Source organism: Dermochelys coriacea, chromosome 3 (assembly GCF_009764565.3).
Source record: "Dermochelys coriacea isolate rDerCor1 chromosome 3, rDerCor1.pri.v4, whole genome shotgun sequence".
Taxonomy (NCBI): domain Eukaryota; kingdom Metazoa; phylum Chordata; order Testudines; family Dermochelyidae; genus Dermochelys; species Dermochelys coriacea.
This window is the reverse complement of record NC_050070.1, coordinates 84,733,171-84,749,424: the sequence shown is the minus strand read 5'-3', so window position 1 is coordinate 84,749,424 and position 16,254 is coordinate 84,733,171. Positions and strand designations below refer to the sequence as shown.

The window sequence follows — 16,254 nt, the reverse complement described above, 5'->3', positions numbered from 1 at the left end:
TGATGGTATCCCCTGAATAGATATGTGGACAGAGTTGGCAACGGGCTTTGTTGCAAGGATAGGTTCCTGGGTTAGTGGTTCTGTTGTGTGGTGTGTGGTTGCTGGTGAGTATTTGCTTCAGATTGGGGGGCTGTCTGTAAGCAAGGACTGGTCTATCTCCCAAGATCTGAGAGAGCGATGGCTCGTCCTTCAGGATAGGTTGTAGATCCTTGATGATGCGTGGAGAGGTTTTAGTTGGGGGCTGAAGGTGATGGCTAGTGGCGTTCTGTTATTTTCTTTGTTGGGCCTGTCCTGTAGTAGGTGACTTCTGGGTACTCTTCTGGCTCTGTCAATCTGTTTCTTCACTTCAGCAGGTGGGTATTGTAGTTGTAGGAATGCATGATAGAGATCTTGTAGGTGTTTGTCTCTGTCTGAGGGGTTGGAGCAAATGCGGTTATATCGTAGCGCTTGGCTGTAGACAATGGATCGAGTGGTATGATCTGGATGAAAGCTAGAGGCATGTAGGTAGGAATAGCGGTCAGTAGGTTTCCGATATAGGGTGGTGTTTTTGTGACCATCGCTTATTAGCACCGTAGTGTCCAGGAAGTGGATCTCTTGTGTGGACTGGTCCAGGCTGAGGTTGATGGTGGGATGGAAATTGTTGAAATCATGGTGGAATTCCTCAAGAGCTTCTTTTCCATGGGTCCAGATGATGAAGATGTCATCAATGTAGCGCAAGTAGAGTAGGGGCATTAGGGGACGAGAGCTGAGGAAGCGTTGTTCTAAGTCAGCCATAAAAATGTTGGCATACTGTGGGGCCATGCGGGTACCCATCGCAGTGCCGCTGATTTGAAGGTATACATTGTCACCAAATGTGAAATAGTTATGGGTCAGGACAAAGTCACAAAGTTCTGCCACCAGGTTAGCCGTGACAGTATCGGGGATACTGTTCCTGACGGCTTGTAGTCCATCTTTGTGTGGAATGTTGGTGTAGAGGGCTTCTACATCCATAGTGGCTAGGATGGTGTTTTTAGGAAGATCACCAATGGACTGTAGTTTCCTCAGGAAATCGGTGGTGTCTCGAAGATAGCTGGGAGTGCTGGTAACGAAGGGCCTGAGGAGGGAGTCTACATAGCCAGACAATCCTGCTGTCAGGGTGCCAATGCCTGAGATGATGGGCGTCCAGGATTTCCAGGTTTATGGATCTTGGGTAGCAGATAGAATACCCCAGGTCGGGGCTCCAGGGGTGTGTCTGTGCGGATTTGTTCTTGTGCTTTTTCAGGGAGTTTCTTGAGCAAATGCTGTAGTTTCTTTTGGTAACTCTCAGTGGGATCAGAGGGTAATGGCTTGTAGAAAGTGGTGTTGGAGAGCTGCCTAGTAGCCTCTTGTTCATACTCCGACCTATTCATGATGACGACAGCATGATGACGACAGTGTGTGTGTATATAAATCTCTCCTCTGTTTTTTTCCACCAATGCATCCGATGAAGTGAGCTGTAGCTCACGAAAGCTTATGCTCTAATAAATTTGTTAGTCTCTAAGGTGCCACAAGTACTCCTTTTCTTTTTATATAATATATAGTAGTTTAGAAAATTTTAACTGGAGGCCTAATATAATGGCAGAGGGCAAGTGTCAGCGTTCCTACACTGTAGAAGAAAAGCTAGCTGCAATAGATCCAGTAAATAGTGGAGAAACCCAGGCCAAAGTTTCAAAAGATATTGGGATTGCCGAATCTACTCTCCGCGGATGGCTAAAAATGAATCTAAATGAATGGCTTTGTACAAAATATCGTTTCTGCTGCGGGGCTTAAGCGAAAACGTGCACTATTCAGCAAAACCACAATAGATAAAGCCATGCGCAAGTGGTTTGCTCAGGAAAGGCTGAAAGGAATGCCGCTAAGTGGGCCAATTCTTCAAGCCCAAGCGACAAAATTTGGAAAGTTAATGGAGGATGAATCATTCCAAGCCAGCAAGGGGTTTAATTACTTCAATAACCTTTAATCACCTCAATCATCTTTAATCACCTCAATAGAGCCAATCTGCCAGTAATATATGCTAACAGCAAAAATGCTTGGATGACGAGACACATTTTTGACAACTGGTTCCACAACAGTTTTGTTCCAACTGTTCGTAAGCATCTGCGGTCAAAGAAACTTGAAGCTAAAGCATTTTTGCTACTTGACAATTGTCCAGCCCATCCTCCAGCCAAATCACTGGTATCAAGCGATGAAAAAATTCGAGTGCTATACCTACCATTCAACACAACATCAAAAATTCAACCTTTAGACCACAGCATTATTCAGAATTTTTAAAAACAATTATCGACGGCAGCTGATTTCGGCGATCATGTCATGCACGTCTTCAGGCATTTCCGAATTTCTGAAACAGTTAAACATGAAGGAAATTATTTATTTAGTTAAAAAGTTTGGGACGGAGTAAAACAAAAGTCAATTGAAAACTGCTGGATGAAGGCTCTCAGCGATGCCTTTTCTGTCAAAGATGGCTCAGACTTGGAAAACTCCAGCTATGGCACTGATTCAGAGCCAGACTTTGAAGGATTTTCAGAAGAAGACATCCTACAAACATGCACGCAGACAATAGAGGATAAAGGTAAACTTCTCTTTCAAATGATAAAAGATTTTTAGTTTGGATACGTCGCCGGAATCATTACAAAGAGGTTGGAGATGGATGAAGATTGCCCGACTTCAGAATTTCTGTCCGAGGAAGAATATTAACAGGCTTGCAAGGGCTACATCGGACTGCGAAAGTGATGGCGAGAATGTCATTGAAAACGTCAAAATTTCGCCAGAAAAGCCCTTAGTGCTGTAGAAACTGTTGTAAGATTTATGGAGGAGCAAAATGCGGAAAAATATGAAATCATTCATCTGCGGCAAATGACAGACGTTCATAAGAGAGAAAAAAAATGCAAACCAGAAAGAGCAGAAAATAACGCCTTTTTTTCAAAGTGAATCAGGACACTTTTTTCAGCATGGCCCTCTTAACACGCGGTCATGACAGCTTGACTCCTGACATCCACGCATAAATGGGTCTGTACTATATATACCTGTAACTTTTACAGTTTTCAAATGCCAACAAAATTTTTCTTAGTATATTAAAAGATTACAGTGAGGAGGAAAATATTCTTAGACTGTTCACAATCAAATGAGAAAAAATAATGGCATTTTGAAAATTTTTTAAAACTCCAGTAAAACAAGAACATATTCCACTTTCTCAACTTGTCCAATACTTCTCTTCACAATTTTTTTCTTTAACATTATCCAACAGTTTGACAGGCTAAATTATATGCAGTTTATGGGCCCAGTTCTGTGAGGCCTTCTACTTCTTTGGGGGCCAAATTGTAGCATGGCTAGCCCAGGGGAATAAGGAACACTAGGTTCCTCCTTACATCCTTGAACTAGCTATCTGTATGTTGGGTAGCAGTGCTGGATTGGAACAGGCCATACACAGAACCCAGTACATTGCCATCCCCTCACACAGTTGGACAGAGAAGGGCAGAATGATATATGAACGGGACACAGCCTTGGCTTTTCCCACTCAACACACTGACCAGTGTAGCTTTTACCATTGTGTTGGGGAATGTACTGTGCCAAGTATGGAGCCAGTTGCAGTTTTCACCCCTTCTCTGAGTAGCAGCAAAACTTCAAGGATATTATGACTCTCTAAATATCTCACTATCTGGTTCATTATCTTGGAAGTTCCAAGACTAGAACTACATTTTAATCAGGTACAACCTTGGTTAAATTTATCAAGCAGCAAAAGTAAGTTAAAAGAGAGGCCTCATTTGAGTTACACCAGCGATAAATTTGACATAGTATTTTTGAAGGTATGCTATCAGGCTTTAAGTCCAACATTTTTCTTGACTTAAAGTTTGCTAAAATCAAATGAGGCCTTGCTGAGGAAACAGTCCATCCTGGATCTGTCATACAACATGATGACCATGGCATACTTAAGTCATTAAGAGGCACAAGAAGTTATCTCATGAATGCCAAAGCAATGCAAGTCCTTTTTAGGCACATGGTTATCTAGCCTCCATCAGGGCAAGCCACATAAAGGTGACACAGAACACAAAAGCTGTTTGACTCAGCCGTCAGGAGAGAGAAAACTCAGAATTATTCCTGAACTAAGAAATTTTCCAGTTGATATCAATGGATCTCGGTCAGCCCCAGATGAATCTAGTCACAGCCAATGAAAATGCAAAGGCAAGACCCTTCTTCACCAGGGAAAACAGCCGAAGATCAAAGGAAACAGACACTCTGGATCATAAATGGCACCTCCCCATTCCTCTTTCCTATTATTCTGCTAATGGGAACTGTTATTCAGAGATAAGAATCAAGGAAGCATCTATCTTTCTCCTGCTCCCACATTGGCCACAAGGGTTGTGGTTCTCAGGACCTAGTGGAGATGTCACAGAGGTCTCCACTCCCGCTTTTCAGAAGACAAAATCTCTTGTTCCGTGGCCGGCACCATTCTTTCATGTCAGCCCAGACTACTGAGCTTGGCAGTTGAGAGGCAAGCCCTAAACAAGATGGGATGCTCTGTAAAAAAAAAAAAATAGGTTTTTGTTTCAAGCAGAACTGGCTTCTCAGTTTACACATGGGTTTGAATAAAATTTTCCTACTAGTGTCAAAATAGGAAGATCAGCCCTAGGAAACAAAATATTTCAGCTGTTGGTGAACCAAGATCCCCTTAATGCCAACTGACAGAGGGTTACAGGAATGTCCTGATTCCAGTGCATATATTCTGGTCCACCAAAGAATGTCATGAGGTCTCAAGCACTGTAAGCTAACTCAATGGATAACTATTTACATATGACGTCAACAGAGAAATGTGACATCAACAGGGAAGGAAACAAGCCATGGGTCTGTATTCAGAGATAAAACTTTGGGGACTATAAGTAGATGGCAAAGAAGACACACCCTAATCCTGTACTTAGCGTCGTCAGACACTACCGGTGTGGTGTCTGCTCTGTTCAATGTTGATAACAGTCAGCTGCGTGCATGTGTTCCCTCTGTGTGCTTCTCCGGCTCTGCAGATCACTGACACAGCGGACCCAAGAGAACCTCCAATGACCACAGACTCTGATAAGGTACGAAGGCACCCGGCCAGGTTTATTGTCAAATGAAGCACAGTAATAGTTTCCCGCAGACTCTACAGGACATACTACTAATATGTGCTCCCTGACAATGGACCGGCTCAGTCAGTGGCAGGACTCTCTGCTGCCCCCTAGGCCAGACAAAGACATCCATTCAGGAATGTATTCTTATACACAGGTACAAACAGGTTACACATCACTCCTGACATATTGAGGTACCACCCCTCTACGCATTAGGGTGCTGCTTCTCCCCTGGTACAGGTTGGTTCGAACAAGTCTATCCCTCATATTGTCCTTCTGACCCTGTCTTTAGGATGGTCTGCCTGTTCCTTGTTATCTCTGTGGAATGTGTTCATACCGGGATGTTCTGGTGCCATCCTGGCACACATTCATCTTATTAGTGCTTATATGTGTATACGTGCTTTTAGCAGCCCTCTTCTTGCCAACTTCTGTGAGCAGAACCTGCCTCTGGCTCCACAGCTTAACTTTGCTTCTTATGTTAGCAAAGTCTTGACGATTACTTTTAGTTCAGGCCTCACGTCTTATACAGAGCCTCAGGGCCTCATCTTACCACACTTAGGAAGTAAACAAGCAGTGTGTTGACATTCATGAAAACAGGCTCTCAGCCAATCTTGATTGAAAATGGTGCAGAGGAATTTGGGGATGAAACAGACTTCTTTAGACAGGTTAACCGATAGGTTAAGTTTAGTCTCTAGAAAGTGTATTATGATTTTGTTTATTATGTAACCTTTTGTATCCAATATCTTTACTCACTGTTGCTTGAATCTTCGGTAATAAACATATCCTTGTTTTCACTATTCATATATCTCAGTGCTGTGATCATACAAGCTGGGATACTTACTGTTACTTTGGGGACAGCAGATCTGATATCACTGTGAGTATTCAGTGGAAAATGAGCTGGACATTACAAGGGAATGCTTCAAAAGGACTTGGGGACTGGGCTGCATCGATTGTTAACCTGCCAGGCAAAGAAAAGGCTAGTGTTGCCCAGAGGAGAATGCTTGAATGGCTAACAGGCTGTGGTATCAGAGAGCTGACACCCAAGTAAGCACAAGCAAGACTCCCTCTCACTGGTGGCAGGGAGTAACAAGGTGACTCACAATCCTGGGTATCCTGAGAACCATCGCACTGTTCTGGACCTAAAACTTCCCACCATCACATGTGTCTTCTTTGAGTAGTGTCCCTATGAGTGCTCCACTTTAGATGTCTGTGTGCCCCTGCACCTCTAATCGGAGATTTTTGGTAGCAGTATCCCATTGAGCCCGTGAATCTCGAGGCTATTTAGCACTGCACAGGGAACCCCCCTCACTTCTCTACCACCTTTGGCCTCTGAGCAGTTGTCCCTTCCTTATCTATGTCATTAGCATAAGTAGTGTTTGTTTTGTTACCTTTGTTCTCCCTAAAAGTACTCAGGCTAGTGTTTTATTTTATTTTATTTTATTTTATGTTATTCCTTTGGTTTAAAAAGAAAAGAGAAAAAGGAAAAGAACTTCACTTTCCTTCCCTGTCTGGGGGCATTCCCCCTTTCCTCAGGCATCTAGTAGACTCATAATTATTTCTTTTTCAGTTAAAAAAAAAAGTAAAGATGATGTTCTTCTGCATATTCCTCTCTGCTAGAGGATGACACCCCCTGCCCCGGGACTTGCTTGGCTCTCTCTTTTCCAAGCGGTGCCTCTCCTACCAGGAGTCAGTTTCTGTAATGGCTAGACACTCACTGTGCCTGGGAGACCCTCACAGAAGTGCTTTATCTGCCACACCTAAAACTGCAGCCTCACAGGAGCTGGGAGCTGAAGTAAAAATTCCTCCCTATGGAGAAAACACTTCAGTCTGCAGGGGACTCCGGTGGGTGTTGACCCTGGGGTCGAGTGGTGAAGAGGAGGAGAGAGAAAAGAAGAAGCCACCAGCAGACTCCCCCCCAGGGCAGGAAAGCACCTGAGCCAGGACAGGAGAAAGCTTTTTCAGAAAAGGAAAGAAGGAGGAAGGCGGCGGGGGACAAAAACCCCACACCTAAAGTGGAAGTTACCTCTTCAGCACACTTCTCCTCATCTCTCTAGATGAGACTGTGCTGCCCACCCCTCATCACTAAGTGAATATTTAAGAACTTTCTGGATCTTACTAAGAGGGTGGCAGACGAGCTGCAGATTCCCTTACAGGAGGTGGCAGATACACATCACAAGTTGCTGGAAATTCTGCACACTACCATCTCATTTAGGACTGTCCTCTCAATTAATGAGCTGATTCTAGATCCTACCAAAATCATCTGGCAGAGCCAGTCTCCTTCACACCAACCAGCAACAGAGTGTAAAAAAAAAAACAACTCTACATCTCTACCCAAAGAGGCAGACTTTGTTTTCAGCATCTGCAACCCAACTCCACCATAGTGGATGTGGTTAATGCATGAAGCAAGCAACATAATGACAAGTGAACTCCATATGATCAGGCTTCAAAAGATGGCGTATTCATCAACAACATTACTGTTTAGAGTCATAAATTACCAAAATGTCATGGCCAAAACAATTTTGTTAATCTTGGGAAACCCAGGATGTTTCTGAAACATTATGGAAACACAAAAAGAACAGATTCAGACCATTCTTAGAGAAGGTCAGTTAATAGCCAGACCGGTCCTAGAGACACCACTGGATGTAGCTGTTATAGCTGCCCGCCCAGTCTCCATAACAGTGGTACTGAGGTGGGTTGTGGGGTTTTTTTTTGTTCACTACACCTCTCTAGATTGCCCAAAGAGCTACAGACTTCCAATTTGAAGGGCCAAACTCTTTGCAGAGAAGACAGATTTTCTCTCCACATCCTGAAGGATTCTCAGACTGCACTACACTCCTTAGGAATCTACACTGTGGAACAGAAGAGAAGATATACCTCTCAACCACACCACAGATCACAATCTTCTCAATACTCACCATCTCTGTGCTGTTATGAGCCACAGTGTAAGAGGCCCAGGGCTCAAAAGTGAGAAAAGACTGCACCCCAGTTCATGACCTCTCAAACTGCCTCTTAGAGGCACTTGGATGAGCTGGTTGGGGTCCTGAACAGTGATACCTTACAGCATCAGCTGCCATCCGTACACCTGTCACTCCACTCAGAAGTCACCTTACCTTACTTCACAGCAGTTAGGACCAGCTCTAGACCAAAGAGATTGATTTCTAGCCCTGAACTTACAGGGTGCCTACTTCCATATCTCAATACAACCATCATACAGGAGATTTCCTGCTGCTTACCTTTGGGGAAGGATCATAATAGGTATAGACTGCTCCACACAGGGTTCACTTCATTGTAGTGGCATACTAACCCCGGTACAGTGACTAGATTTTATCAGCACCAACCTGATGCAGTACAAGCGAGAGCGCTCCTCTCACTACCCACATTCACCACCCTGGGACACGTCTCCCTAATATGCTGAGGAGCTCACCTACACAGCAACAAGGTTCAGGACAAATGGCCTTCCACAGAAATGACCTTCCATATCACTCTTTTGGAGTTAGGGGCTGTCAGGAGTGCCTGTGCACAAACTCTGCCTTTCATCAAAAACAACACACAAAGGTTAATGTATCCGATGAAGTGAGCTGTAGCTCATGAAAGCTTGTGCTTTAATAAATTTGTTAGTCTCTAAGGTGCCACAAGTACTGCTTTTCTTTTTAAAGGTTATGATGTACTTAATGTGACCTGAATGTTTTGTATAAACTGACAAGGAGCTGCCAGATCTCCCTCCCTCTGCAAGACAGCATTCAAACTTTGGAATTGATGCACCCATCACAATGTGCTCATCTCAGCTGTCTGTCTACAAGGAATACAGAAAGGGATAACCAACAGTCTCAGTTGGAATTTTCTCACGATAGAGAGTGTATACTGACTTCACAGGTGCTTCAAGATATAGCCAACTTTTGGGGAAACATTCACTGGCAGTTGCCCTCATCTTCCCAGCGGACAGGGCCCACTTGTATGTCTTTTCCCAGTTTCCTCCTATATCCAAGATTCTGTTGAAAATTCAATGAAACAAAGCGAGAGTTATTGTGATTGCCCCTCTTGACTATGACAAGTCTGGCTCCCTTACCTGATTCAGATGGCAATATGCCCTCCTGTTCCTCTGATGTCAGCCCATTCCTCACCCACTCTCTCAAAATAATGGGCTGACCCTTCACCCCGATCCATGGGTCCTCCACCTCCAGGCTTGGATCTTTCTTTGTTCCAAGGCTTAGAAGCAGAATGCTCTGATAAGCTGAAACACATGTTGCAATACAACCACAAGTTGACTACTCCACATACCTATCTACAAAATGGAAACGACTCCAAGTTTGTACCATTCCAAACTGACAGACCCAACCTCATCTTTCCTCCCAATGATTTTGCACTACATTTTAAACTCTCACTCAGCTCCCTTAAGGTACATCTCATGGCGAAAATAGCTTCCAACTTGGAGTTTGCTCAACCACTAATGCGTAGACTCTTTAAGGGCATTGGGACTCTCTTCCCCCATGTGACACGACCCTCTCCAGCCTGGGACTTTAATCTAGTTCTCAGGGCTTGGACTAGACGTCCCTCGAAGTCCAGGGCAACTTGTTCTCTCTTACACCTGTCCATGACAACAGCATTTCTAATTGCCATCACCTCAGCTAGGCACATAGGAGAAATAGTGACCCTGATGGCACACCCATCATGCACGGCCTTTGTCTTTAAAAAATAGTAGTAATAAAAAAAATAACAACTCTAAGGCCATATCCCAAGTTTCTCCCTACTTTTTCTGCACTTTCCGTATAAATCAACAGATCCATCTCCCTGTTTTTTCCCAGAACCTCATTGTGACAACTGGAAGACAATTGTGCATATGCTAGATATTAGAAGGACATTAGCATTCTACTTGGATAGGACTAAGGACTTCAGGAAATCCCCTAAACTCTTCCTTTCGTCCACAGAAAGATCCAAAAGCTCTGTGATATCTCCTCAAAGACTATCCAAAGGGGTCTCTAGTTGCATTAATCACTTAGCAAGGGCGCAACTTGCTTCCATCCATACGCACTCCATGAGATCAGTTCCTACCTCAATCACATTCCATAGGGATACCCCTATCTCCCCAATCTATAGAGCAATGTCCATACTTTCACAGAACATTATGCAATCACTGAAGATTTGGCTGCTGACACCATCTTCGACTCCACAGTACTCTCTGTAGTAAAAGACTCCGCTCCAAAGTCCCAGCTTCCAGTGGTGGGTGCTGCTCCGGAGTCACCAAAAGTGGAGCACCCATAGGGACACTACTTGAAGAAAAGGAAGTTACTCACCTTGTGCAGTAACGATGGTTCTTCGAGATGTGTGTCCCTATGGGTGCTCCACAACCCGCCCTCCTCCCCTCTATTTCTGAGTTCTCTATAGGGCACTGTGGTAGAGAAGGAAGTGAGGGGGGTTTGCCCATGCAGTGATAAATAGCCTCGAGGCAGACCACGAGGGAGAGAGAGCACATGCACGGGCTCAACGGGACACTGCTACCAAAAATCTCCGATTAGAAGTGCAGGGGCACACAGACACCTAAAGTGGAGCATCCATAGGGACACACATCTCGAAGAACCATCGTTACTGCACAAGGTGAGTAACTTCCTCATATCTTGACATTAAATAATGACATAAATGTAGACTCATTAAAAACTCTGAAAGATCACCTGATAATATCTAGGTTTCTTAAAGCAGTACATGTATTCAAACCAACCAAATCCGTATTTAGGATCTGCCTACAGTGCTGCAAGGTCTTGTGACCCATCTGTTCAAACTGATGGCATCTAATTCCTTACATTTTCTTTCCATAAACATGTCTCCTGATTGCAGTCATGTTGGCAAGAAAAGTCTCTGAAATTCCTTGTGTGACATGAAATGATCTCTTGAGATCCCTTCCAGCCCTACATTTCTGTGATGCTATCGTTTGCTCCATCATCTACAAGGACAAGATTGTTCGCCATGCTCCAGAATCATTCATAATCAGTGTTATGTATTTCTCCCATTCCTCAGGGGAAAATAATTCTTTTTTCATTTTGCCTAAAGCCTCAACATCATATAGAGAAATCATGACACATGCCTAATGTAAGACAAACTGTTAAAAGATACTGTAGTAGAATCTATCAATTCAGAAAAACATTAGGTCAGACCCATTCTATTCTGTCAACACAAAGTGGTCTTACGTCTCCCTTAAATGTGAAACTGAGGTTTCCGCCAGCATGGGGCAATCCTTGGCTGATGTGGTGTTCTGTGCTGGCCCTCTCCAAACACGTTGGGCACAGAAGCATATTTATGCATAGATAGAGTAATTTTAGAAAATATCAGAGCCCACTCAATACTTTCCACAGAGGTTTCCTAGGCTGAAAGGGGGCTAGCTTCCACAAAGGAAGGCTATAAAGCCTTGTCATCCATCAAGCTTTTTTGAAAAAGCACTATAGGCTTGACTTCATTCCTCTGTAAAATCGTCCTTCAACGGGACAGACCTCAAATGAGGTTTTTTAAATGTTAATAATACTAATTTGAGGGAAGTCCTACTGTCCTATTTATCTTTCCTTGTTTCCTTCCTTCTTTTGTCCAAATGTCTGACTGGGCAAAAGATCAAGTTTCCTTTCTGAGTCTGACCGTTCCTGCCATCTGCATCACTTAAGGGAAGTGCTTTGTCTATATAAAGGCCCATATATATGAAACATTACTCTTACATTCAATCTAATAATAAGAAGTGCAGAAACACAAAATTCAGCTTTGGAAGTACTTATCTAGTATGAAGATGTAAGGGGTATGACCAGGACCTGGAGTTCCATAGACAAGTCTAAACTGACTCCAGTATTTGTGGGGAGAGAGGTTTAGCTCATGCAGAGAGGAGTAGTCCATGTCATGGACTATGGAAGAGGTCATTCCCTGAAAGGAAATCATCAGCTAACAAACTTCACATGACAGATCATACCAAAACAATGATTTGTGCCCCCACTTACGATTCTACAGCAGTGGCTAACAAACACTATTTTAAGAGCCACACTAGCAAAATTGAAGATGCAGGCACACAAAGCTCTTTTAGACACAATGCTATCTAGGCTGAAATTACTCTTAAACAAAATGGGCATTTGATTTCTGCGCCATTCAAAATACAGAGTGAAAGACGATGTTTGCTAAGCAGAATAAAATACAATACAATAAAAAGTGAAAAATTGCTTCTAGATTTCTAAGGGCTTGTCTACTCACTAGGGAACTTTTTAGTGTGTGCCAGCAAGATTAGTGTGCAACTCATTGCACATTTGAATTCACACCCCTCTGGTGCGCATTGCTGCACCATATAGACCAGCCCCAAGAGGGAACTGCAAGAAATTGAGAGAAAAATAATGACTTTTTAAAATTATTATTAAAAAAATTCTTTTAATAAAATGTTTTTTCTTTTTGCCATTCACTCACTGAATTTTCTGTGTACTAAAAGATTACTTTAGTAGTACATCATTTTTATCTTTGTTTCCAATCAGATCCACAGGATTTATACTGGATGGTTTCCCTCGTACATTTGAGGAGGCCCAGTACTTATTAGAACGAAGACTCTGCCCCGATGTTGCAGTTTTTATCCAAGTGGAAGAAAGTGACATTTCTGATCGTCTTCTTCCTCCACGTTTGGAAAAATGGAGGGATAGACAAAATAAAAAAATGGAAAATAAGAAGAAGCTGAAAGACATGAAAGAAAAAATAAAGGTAGATTTTATTCTTTCAGTAGCAAACAGATTTTAGATTAGTGTTAAAGTGAGGCTGACACCCTTGTAATGGAGTACTAGCTCTCCTGTGCCACCTCAGGTGGTCAGTTTATACAGCGGGGCAGCACCTGGTGCTATAAAGGATCATGGAGAATCAGAAAGGATAGAGGTCCTTGAAGGAAGGCTGAACATCAGAGGGGTTTTCCGGCTGTCCTGCTCAATTGGAGAGCCAGAGCTGAGGACAGAGAGGACTGAAGGAAGGGAGCAGTGGAGGAGCTTATCTCCATGCTGAAGAACTGGAGCCAGAGGGCTGTGGGAGAGGAGGCGATGCTCCACAGGTAAGGATGAAGTCCCAGCAGAGAGTTGGCGGTGGTAGGAAGATCCCCAGTGGGGGCTCCACTGTGAATAACAGGGATATACTACAGCTGGAAGGGGTGAAGTGGCTTTCCTGGCAGAAGGACGTGGGGTGGGGGGGAACCAAAGAAGAACCCAGGTATGGTGGAAAACTCCAGAGTATGGTATGTACTATGTTGATGGACTGTGTGTCATGGGATTTTAACAACTATGCACTGGGAGCGGCAGATGGACTATTTTGGACTTCTATTATGGATTATTTGCAGTATGGTTTTGTAATAAACTGGCCCCTAGGAAGGGTATTATTGGGGCAAGATAACCGTTGTGGGGTTCTTAGGGACCTGAGAGGGGAAGAGGGATGGTAACCCCTGTTAGGGTGCCCACCCAAAAAGGGCATTTGAGAATGAAGGGGAATCATTCACAGTTAGATTAGACCATCTAGGCAGATCTCTGCAATGGGGGATGAAGCAGAACTTCATAGTCCTACAGGGAGCACCAAGAGGCAAGTAAAACAATTCTGAAGTGGTCAGAGTGATGCTTATATCATCCCCCTCTCAAGCCTTAGTAAAGGGGTCTATCCAGGGGAAAGGGGCATGGCTGGGTTTTCCTTTGCCCTGGAGAGCCTCATCTGCTAGAAGTAAAAGTTCTGCTCTAGCAGTTGTCAAAAGTTAGAACTCTGCTCTAAAATCTCATCTTTGAGGTTTGGAGATGCAGTATTGCCAACCTCAAGAGGTCAAAAATCAGGAGATTGGCCCCTAAAATCACGAAATTTTAAAAACATCAACTCATGTTATTGTATTCTGTCTTTGACTTTTTGATTCTCGTTTCTACCAATGGAGTGTGTGTGATAATGTCAGTGTGATAATTTCAGCTTGAATGCACACACAAATGCATGCCTTTCCCAGGTGTCACAGATGGAGACTCCACTTTGGCTCTAATCACCAGAAATAAGCAGAACGGCCATCCATGCCCTATACTGTCCAGACTCCTTCCCTTCTTAATTTATAACCTTTGATAAGAAGGGCTGAATGTTAAACAGTTTGAGAACCTTGACCTATTTAGTGCATCATGATTCACACTAGCACATAGAACTTATATTACTTTTTAGGGTCGATAAATTATAGATGTACATAGACACATAGACTTTGAGGCGAGAAGGGACCATTGTCATCATCTAGTCTGACCTCCTCCACATTGCAGGCCACAAAAACATCACGCATCCACTCCTGTAATAGACCCATAACCTCTGGCTGTTCCAGAACTTCACAACTTTGATGATTAGAAACCTTTGTCCAGTTTCAAGCCTAAATTTGTTGATGGCCAGTGTATACCCATTTGTTCTTGTGCTAACATCGGCCCTTAACTTAAATAATTCCTCTCCCTCCCTGATATTTATTCCTCTGATGTATTTTTAGAGAGCAATCATATCTTCCCCCCACAGCCTTCGTTTGGTTAGGCTAAACAACCCAAGCTCCATAAATCTCCTTTCGTAAGATAGGTTCTCTATTCCTCTGATCATCCTAGTAACCCTTCTCTGCACCTGTTCCAATTTGCATTCAACTTTCTTAAACATGGGAAACCAGAACTGCACACAGTATTCCAGATGAGGTCTTACCAGTGCCTTGTATAGTTGTAATAATACTGCCTTATCGCTGGAAATACCTTGCCTGATGCATCCTACAATTGCATTAGCCTTTTCATGGCTCCATCTACTGGTGGCTCATAGTCACCCTGTGATCAATCAATACACCCAGGTGTTTCATCTCTTCTGTCTCTTCCAACTGATATGTCCCCAGCTGCTGGCAAAATTTTTCTTGTTACTCCGTAAGTCAGTGACCTTGCACTTTGCGCTCTTAAATTTCACGACATTTCTAATACTACATGTAATGGGGCATGGGTGACTTTCTCATGGGTGACTTTAATTTTCCTGATATCTGCTGGGAGAGCAATACAGCGGTGCATAGACAATCCAGGAAGTTTTTGGAAAGCGTAGGGGACAATTTCCTGGTGCAAGTGCTAGGGGAGCCAACTAGGGGGAGCGCTTTTCTTGACCTGCTGCTCACAAACCGGGTAGAATTAGTGGGGGAAGCAAAGTGGATGGGAATCTGGGAGGCAGTGACATGAGTTGGTTGAGTTCAGGATCCTGACGCAGGGAAGAAAGGTAAGCAGCAGGATACGGACCCTGGACTTCAGGAAAGCAGACTTTGACTCCCTCAGGGAACAGATGGCCAGGATCCCCTGGGGGACTAACATGAAAGGGAAGGGAGTCCAGGAGAGCTGGCTGTATTTCAAGGAATCCCTGTTGAGGTTACAGGGACAAACCATCCGATGAGTCGAAAGAATAGTAAATATGGCAGGCGACCAGCTTGGCTTAATGGTGAATCCTAGCGGATCTTAAACATAAAAAAGAAGCTTACAAGAAGTGGAAGGTTGGACATATGACCAGGGAAGAGTATAAAAATATTGCTCGGGCATGTAGGAAAGATATCAGGAGGGCCAAATCGCACCTGGAGCTGCAGCTAGCAAGAGATGTCAAGAGTAACAAGAAGGGTTTCTTCAGGTATGTTGGCAACAAGAAGAAAGCCAAGGAAAGTGTGGGCCCCTTACTGAATGAGGGAGGCAAGCTAGTGACAGAGGATGTGGAAAAAGCTAATGTACTCAATGCTTTTTTTGCCTCTGTTTTCACTAACAAGGTCAGCTCCCAGACTGCTGTGCTGGGCAACACAAAACGGGGAAGAGATGGCCAGCCCTCTGTAGAGATAGAGGTGGTTAGGGACTATTTAGAAAGCTGGACGTGCACAAGTCCATGGGGTCCGGACGAATTGCATCCGAGAGTGCTGAAGGAATTGGCGGCTGTGATTGAAGAGCCTTGGCCATTATCTTTGAAAACTCGTGGCGAACGGGGGAAGTCCCGGATGACTGGAAAAAGGCTAATGTAGTGCCCATCTTTAAAAAAGGGAAAGATGGAGGATCCTGGGAACTACAGGCCGGTCAGCCTCACCTCAGTCCCTGGAAAAATCATGGAGCAGGTCCTCAAAGAATCAATCCTGAAGCACTTAGAGGAGAGGAAAGTGATCAGGAAC

The 16,254-nt window shown here is 43.8% G+C and overlaps 1 protein-coding gene across 2 annotated transcripts in view; it reads left to right on the top strand.

The window, feature by feature from the left end:
* Positions 1-16,254, top strand: part of AK9 (adenylate kinase 9) — a 217,787-nt gene that overhangs the window by 132,716 nt on the left and 68,817 nt on the right. For both annotated transcript variants that reach the window (XM_038394087.2, XM_043510793.1), the window contains exon 27: positions 12,599-12,818. In XM_038394087.2, the coding sequence (XP_038250015.1) occupies positions 12,599-12,818 (220 nt within the window). The remainder of the gene's footprint in view (positions 1-12,598; positions 12,819-16,254) is intronic.